This window comes from Coturnix japonica, chromosome 2 (genome assembly GCF_001577835.2).
Source record: "Coturnix japonica isolate 7356 chromosome 2, Coturnix japonica 2.1, whole genome shotgun sequence".
In the NCBI taxonomy this organism is placed as follows: domain Eukaryota; kingdom Metazoa; phylum Chordata; class Aves; order Galliformes; family Phasianidae; genus Coturnix; species Coturnix japonica.
In genome coordinates this window covers 76,721,330-76,729,405 of record NC_029517.1, presented here as the reverse complement: position 1 = coordinate 76,729,405, position 8,076 = coordinate 76,721,330, and the positions used below count along the sequence as shown (strand labels likewise).

The 8,076-nt window shown below is 49.2% G+C and overlaps 1 protein-coding gene across 1 annotated transcript in view; it reads left to right on the top strand.

Moving 5' to 3' along the window:
- Positions 1 to 8,076, top strand: part of CDK13 (cyclin dependent kinase 13) — a 59,172-nt gene continuing 51,096 nt past the window's right edge. Inside the window, exon 1 of the mRNA XM_015854951.2 lies at positions 1 to 1,854. Within this exon, the coding sequence (XP_015710437.1) occupies positions 641 to 1,854 (1,214 nt within the window). The 5' untranslated portion in view covers positions 1 to 640. The remainder of the gene's footprint in view (positions 1,855 to 8,076) is intronic.

Sequence of the window (8,076 nt, the reverse complement as noted above, 5' to 3'; positions counted from 1 at the left end):
GGACGAGGAAGGCAGTCTGGCGCGCGATTGGCGGGGCGCGGCTTCCTCTTGTCGCCGGCCTCGCGCATGCGCCGCGCTCCACCGGGCCGTGTCCCCGGTGCGTGTGTATGCGTGTGTCAGCCGCGGGCAGCGCTCCCGGCCGGCGGCCGCACGGCACCAGGCACCTGGGAATCACCGCGCAGGGTAAGCGGGCTCGGGGCCAGCGCAGGGCCGCGTGCCGCTCCGGACACCCCGCCGAGAGGCGGCCCGGCTCGGCCTGACCCCGCCGCCTGGCCGGGGAGCGGGTGCGGGAGGAGGAGGAGGCGGCGGCGACGGCCCGCGGGCGGCCTAACACCGCGCAGCGCGACCCGGCGCCGAGCGAGGCCGTGGCGGCCCAGGATGGAGTGAGGCGGAGGCGGCCTCCCGGGAGACACTTCCGCGTTGCGGCAGGGCCCCGTCGCTCTGCCGGCCTGCCTCCGGCCCGGCCCCGGGTTCCCATGTGAGGCGGGCGGGCGGGTGCCGGCGGCAGCAGCGAGCTAGCGAGCCTCAGCGGGCGGCCCGGGGCGGGCGCGGCGCCGCGTCTCCATGGCGCCCTGAAGGCGGCGGTGGCGGCGGCTGAGTCCCTAGGCCGCATTCTCGTCCTCGGCCGTGAGTGATCTCGATGCCGAGCACCTCGGAGGCGGCGGCCGGCGGGAGCGGGGGAAGCCGGGGCTGGGGGAGCGGCGGCGGCAGCGCGGCGGCGGAGGCAGCTGCCGACAAGAAGCGACTGCATCACCGGAGACGGAAGCGCTTCGCGGCCCAGCCGCAGCCTCCCCCCCCGCCTCCGGCCCCGCACCCGCTGCTCTTCCCGCTCCTACAGCCGCCCCTCCTGCAGCCCCCGCTCCTGCAGCCGCCGCTGCCGCCGCAGTCCCTGCTCTTCCTGGCGGCCACCGGCGCCTCCTCCTGCTGCGGGGACGGGGGGGAGCGGAAGCGGCCGCGGGGCAAGCGGCGCTCGGGCTCCCGGCACAAACGGCGGCGGGGCCGCGGGGGAGGCGGCGGCGGCGGGACCCAGGAGGCGGAGAAGCGGCGCGGTAGCGGGGGGCTGAGCACGCTGGTGGAGGAGTACGACGACGTGAGCTCCCAGTCCGAGGGGCTGGTGGGCGGCGGCGCGGCCGGCGGCGGCGCGGGCAGCTGCGTGGGGAGCCCGGCTTCGTCCCCGGGTGGCGGCGGCGGCGGGAGTCAGCGGAAGCGGGGCGAGGCAGAGAGGAGCGGGCGATCCCGTCGGGAGCACCGCAGCGGCAGCGGCCGCTCGAAGGAGCGGCACCGGGAGCACCGGCGGCGGGGGGAGGAGAAGGCGCAGCAGGAGGGGGCGGCGGCAGGCCGCGGAGGGAGCGAGGCCGCCTCGTCCTCCTCCAAGTCCCGCGGCCGTCACAACCACGCCGGGGTCCAGGACCGGGAGGGACTCAAGAGCGGCGGAGGCGGCGGCAGCGACGGCCGCAGGAAGGGCTCCCTCTCCTCGCCTGGCAGCGGCAGGAAAGAGCGGGAGAGCAAAGCGCACCGTAGCCGGACTAAAGCGGCCAAAGAGCCGCCGTCGGCTTACAAGGACCCGCCGAAGGCCTACCGCGACGACAAGCCCGAGCCCAAGGCCTACCGGCGGCAGCGCTCATCCCCCAGCCCCGGCCGGGATGACAGTCCCCCTCTGCATCGCTCCTCGCAAAGCCTACGAAGCCGCAAATCGCTGAGCCCCGTGGGCGGCCGCTCGCCCCTCAGCCCCTACAGCCGCCGTCGCTCCCCCAGCTACAGTCGGCACAGCTCCTACGAGAGAGGCGGAGATGTGTCACCCAGCCCCTACAGCAGCTGGCGGCGGTCGCGGAGCCCCTACAGCCCCGTTATCCGGTGAGTGTGGGCCGTGGGAGGGGGACGGAGGAGGAGGGTGGGTGATGGGCAGAGGAGAGGGTCAGCAGGTGTCTGGTGACAAAAGCCCTTCTGCTGGCCCTCCTGCGCCTGGGCTGAGGGAAAAGGGGCAAGTGGAGATCCTTCTGCCCAGACCTGGGGAGAAAGGAGGTGTGGGCAACGCTTCTCTTCTGTAGCTATTTTATGTTTTGGGGAGGCTGCATAGCTAAATACCGAGGGCTACTTTTCCAACGTGAATGATAATGGAAGTACTTGTCAGAGGGCAAGTTTTCTGAAGGTCCTGTTAGGGGTTTTAAATCTTATGAAGTAGGGTGTTCTCAGGTACATGCTGGTATATTTTCTGTTCCAGGGTGCAACTTATATCAAACGGATACCAGCGTATTAATGATGCAAAAGAAACCAAGTTGGTGGGCAATTCCTTTTGCTAGTGTTTCTTGATTTAATCTTTTTTTTAGGCGTTTATTCAAAGGTTTAGACTTTGTTTCACTAGGAAAATGACAAATTGTAGATAAACTGATTTGCTGTTCTGTTATTCAATGTGGCTTGCAAATCATCCTCCTTGTGCAAACTTAAATTGTGAATGTCAGTGTTGCTGTGACTTGCCGTATTTTATATAGAGAAGAAATGAATGCTTTACCTCTAATAATCACATGCAAACAGCACCACAGCATTAAAGCATTTCAAGATATTTGAACTTTAACAGCAGTACTACAGGGAATTGGAAGCATTTAGTTAGTGCATACTTATCACTGAAGACTTGTATTTCTCATATTGGAGTTGTACTCTTGCTGCACTGTGTACAAGTTTATTTAAATTCACATCTGAATTTAAATGTATCAAGTGATATGTTGGCAAGTATTCTGTTTGCACTGCATTACCTGGAAGGTTGTCTGAGAACATCTCTTGGATGTTTCTGATGAACACGTTGGGTCAGCCACAGCCATATCTTGATGGCTGTTGTTAGGGTCTTCTGTCTGGGCTGTGTGTCAAATGCTGTTTAAAGAGTGAAGTAACTGCACTTTGCCCTAAAGTATACTGGGCAGAACAAAGGTGCCTTTGGAATGAAAAAAAAAAACCCACCCAAAAACCAAAAAAAAAACCTCAATCATTTTAATGTAGAGTTGTATGGAAAAGTTTTGTTAACAATAGACTGCTTCAAGTAGGAAGCACTGGGAGAGCTCAGAAAAGGAGCTGTTCGTTGTTGTTTTGTGAGAGCTGGTGCCAAGTTGTTAAGGATTCTTTTTCAGGATGATTTGTGTAATGGAATAGCAGGAACAGTTCTGGATTATCTTTATTTAAATGTTCTAGAAAACAGTATTTTCTGTCAATACTAGTGTCTTGGAATAAGAAAGCTATTGATGATAGAGTTGCATGCTGTAGGCTTGTGCTTATGCACAGCCATATTAGGCAGATTAATAGCTGAGTTAGTTTGAGACCCTGCTTTACGTGCTGGCTGGTAGTAGAAGGTACAGGAGGTCTTGCAGGATACAGTTACAGAGAGATCTGTAGGAGTGTTTTGTTTACTTGGTTCTGTTGGTAGTGGGCCTGTGGTTTGAAGCATGATGGTTTGTTTCCTGATGCTTATGTTCTCTTTCTTCTAAGTGTGTAAATCTTCCTTGAGTTGCAGATCTGCTTCCAGGAGGTAGCTTTGTGACTTCACTCCTTCCTTCCTCCTGTTAAACTTTAATTTGCATCCTGTCTTTTATCTGTGCACAGATAAATTGTTTTGTTAACTACTGCACGTTTTCAGATTTACTTGGGAGAGGCTAGAATGGCTGAGTAGAAGAGGACATTGGTCTGTGTGGAAGAAGTTGTCTGTCTGCCCAAATGTGGCTTTCATTAAAATAAATGATGTTTTCACAGAAAAAGAAAGGAGCCAATAGTGTGAAGATGGTCTTTGTTGCATGAAATATATGCTGGTAGTGAAGAAATACGAGTTGCTTTATGTGCACTCCAGTTGTCGGGAAAGGTGGAAGACAGCTGTATTGCTGTGTTAGCCGTTCAGAGCTGTCGTGATTGTTTCTGTTGCTTGACTGTATGGTATTGCACTCAAAATGCTGAAAACTGCTGCTGTGTTGTTTAGACAACGATATAGCACCCTATGTCTGGACAGAATATAATGATTTCATGGAGGCAGCAGCTTCTTAGAGCACCTGTCCTTTTGATTCAGGTGATTTAAAAACACGATTTTGGGGTTGCATCTATCTAAAATGATGTCAGGATAGTAACAACTTTGTATGGTCCTAGGCAGTCCAGACTGTGAGTCTTTCTGCTCTTTTCAGTCTGTATTTCATGTGTTCAGTGCTGTGTTACTTATCAAGGTATTTTAGTACATAGAAGGTGAGAATGAAGTGATTCTAGCAAGCTTGGACAACTTGTGTCTGGAGTCTTTTTTTGTTTTCATCTGTGTCTGAGCTGATTAGGGAGAAAGTTCTGGTAAACAGTAGGAGAGAAACAAGTGAAGTCAGCTTCACTCATGTGAATTCCTGGTTTTCTCAAGCAGCAGTAACAGAATAATTATGTAAGTTCTGAATTACAGAAGTCACTAACCAGTAACCATTGTTGTTGCCTGGAGATTGCTTCTGTTCAGAAGCAAAGACAAAAATACATGTTTTATGCTTGGAAAATTGTTTGAATGGTAGCCTAATTGCTTTTGCTATTGTAATTGTAGTAAACATTTATATTTTGTGGAGACTGATTGCTTGAGCTATTTTCACTTGATGGAAAGAACTTTTTCACTTGCTGTTTGTGGATTTGTATTGTCTTGTATATTCTAACGTGCACTTGTTCTTAAGTAGTGCATGCACACTTTTGGTAATGGGAATTCTGCCATGTTACAAAAAGCACAAGAAAGTTATTTTTCTACTGATAAGATGGACTCTATCTTTGTAATACACAGACAACAATAATAATTAAAAAACCAACCAAAACCAAACAACGTAAAACCACCGCAACTAAAATAAGGAGAGTCTTTTTGGAAACTAGCTTAGGATGGCATTGTAGGGAGTGATGGTTTCCATAATTACAGTCAGATCATATGCTGTGTGATCACACATTTAATTCGGTTAACTGTATATATGAGTAATTGCATTTTCCAAATTTGGATACACCTACCCATCTGCCTGGATGGAAGTAAGTAGGTGGGGCACTACTAGCATAGTAATGCAGTATGGTGTGTGGATGTTGCTTACAGGAAAGGAAAAATACACGATTACTTCCTCTTACTTGAACTCTGGAGCCATTCCTTTTTTTCTGTTATAGGTAACGTAGCACTGAGGCGTTGTGAAATATGGATCACTTCTGTGCACAACTGAAACAAGCATAGAGAAATGGTATAATGTTTGTTGAGCGAGAAAATGCCTACTTCATGCGGAACCCACGGTTTCATAAACCATATATAAAAAAAGCTTTGCAACCAGTGAACTTGATGCTTTTGGATTTAAAGCAGTAGGAGAGCTTTTCAGATGTTTTTCCCTTTTGTTTGGGGAAAGATTTTCTGTATAAAACTCTTTAATCTTATTCAGTAAAACTGTATTTTGTGAGAATTTTGAAGTGAAGCTGTGTATTTTCACTGTTGGAATAGCTATTCCTTCCAGTGCGTTTAAGGCTCACTCTGGACTTGACCTTTTGCTTATGTGTGAAGGATTGTTTGCCGATTTCCTCTTACCTTGATGATGTGCCTTTCAGTTTCCTTGTTGATCTCTATTTTTTTTTTTTTCCTTGTGGGAAGGGACTTCATTTGAAAAACGAACCTTGCGTTGTGTTTATAATACAGAATTTGAGTTGATGCTTTTTGCTGGTTGATTTCTTTGTTTGCAAAGTTTTCATCTGAGAACACAGGACTATGAAGTTGATTTGAGAAACAAAACATGCTTAGAATTTTTCAGTGTTGTTACGCTGTATGTATTGGATGCCCTTTTAAAGATTTCCGGTTTGAAATGGTTAAGCAAGTTACGTCTTCATGTGCAAAGCACAATAGGATGTTCGTTGCAGAGCTGATTAGAATATAAGCCTGAACTAAGCTTGAGAAAGTAGTTAGTAAAATGTTAAGGGGGAGCACCAATACTGTTAGGACTTATAGAAATGAATTATACATTTGCCTGCTGTTGCAACATGAAATAGCTATACTACAAGCTGTGATATTTTGTCGAGATGGTTTATGTTACTGAATGATTATAAATGTCTTGGAAGATGTGTGGTGAAGCCAACTGATTAAATTTAGGTCTCCCCTCTCAAATGCTCTGCAACCTTACCGTGAACTGGAAGATGGCAGTGCCTGCTTGTTAATGCAGCTCAGTGATTGTTAACAGTAGATCTAGACTGCAGCGGGTTTTTTAACACTCTTTGGTTCTATTTGCTTTCTCACTATTCAGCTCTTGATTCTGATGAATCCCTTTGTGTCTTGTCTAAATGTAATAGGAGAAGAATGAATTTCATTGTTTCACTCTATAGATACTAATATGTTCCAAGTATATTATTGTTTATACTTCGGTGATACATATCCGGCTGCTGGCACGTTACATCTAACTCGCAGAGCAGTTAAGAGAGGTTTTCAAGTTTATAAATAGGAGAACACATGACTGCTCTGATCTGTTAATAAAATTTAGGTGTTTTTGTTTTTTTAATAAATATGTGAGAGTGGACTGGAGAACAGAGAAACACGTAAAGTAGTAGTATGACATGAAAAAAACATTTCAGCTAAGTGAGATTTGTGCTCCTGGAAATCTGACTTGTGTGAACAGCAGTATTTTTCCTCCTTCTTTCATATGTCGAGATAGTAAAATGTAGTAAAACTTCAAGTTTTCAGTTACTAGTTGGAATTGTTTCATTGCCTGCTGACATGCAGGTGGTATTATTAACAGCAGTAGACAGTTTGGTTAAAGTTCATTAGGAATCTCCTGGTTAGTAGCTGTTATATATTACCAAAGCAATGTAACAGTATGTTTAATTGCTAGAAAGAGGAACACTGTGACAGTTTCAAAGCTTGTGACTAATTAGATATTTTGAGTGTTGTTGCACAATGAACAGTGAGTTGAGCAACAACTGTTTTTCTCTTGGTGGAAGAAAAGACTGTTTTCTTTTTGTCTTCTGAAATATGGAGGAATCACAGAATGACCCGGGTTGGAAGGGACCTCAAGGATCATGTAGTTCCAACCCCCCTGCCTAGCAGGGCCACCAAACATACACCTTTACTAGATCAGGTTGCCCAGGGCCCCGTCCAACCTGGTCTTGAACACCTCCAAGGACGGGGCATATGCCACCAACCTCGCTTGGCAGCCTGTTCCAGGGCCTATACCACTTGTCATAAGTGAATAACGAACTTCCCCACTATTTCCCATTCCAGGACCAGGGAGTTCTTCTCTTTTACTTAATAATACCAATTGTCCCGTGTCTGCAGTGGGGTCAGCCTTTTCGAAGAGTCTTACTCTCCCTGCGCGGGAGTAAGTTCCCTTCCAGGTATGTTTGATATAGGGCCGCTACTGAGGTCAGCCCGACGCTTAACTTCTCTTCTCCAAGGCTGAGCAAACCAGACTCCCAGCCTGTCCTTCATAGTTTCACTAGTTTTGGTGCGGGTTGGACAGGGACTTAGATGATCATTCACGTAGGTCCAGCCCCCGGGGATTCGAGCCTCTGTGTAGCAAGAGTGGGCGTTCTTACCACTTGGCGCCACGAGGGTTTCGAATCTCCTTGGGCCCAGTGTTTGCAAGGCGGCGTCTTTACACTTCACTGCGCCACGGGGCACAGCATTCCTCATAGAGGGATGGTGCTCTCTAGGCCGCTTCTTGATATCTTCTGTGGCCTCCTCTGGACGCTCTGCCCAAACCTCCTGTCTTTTTTGTACTAGGGTTTCCATACACCTGGAGCACAGGTACTACATGATGGTGGCCTCAGTCAAGACAGATTAGAGAGGGACAATCATCTCCCTATCCTGCTGACAGCCCCTCTCCTGATGGAGCCCAGGATCCCATTTTGTCCTTTCCGGGTCTGCAGAGCGACTGTCTTGGACTCAGGTTGGTTCTTTCGTCATCAGGAGGCCCCAGGCTCTTCCTCTGCCGAGTGCTCGTCAAGACCACTCATACTCCAGGCTGTACAGGTGCCTTGATTTCTTCCAGCCGAGTGCAAAACCTTGCACTTTGCCTGTCTTGAACCTCATTATGTTACCCAGGGCCAGCTTCCAGCCTGTCAGCCTCTGAAACGGGATTC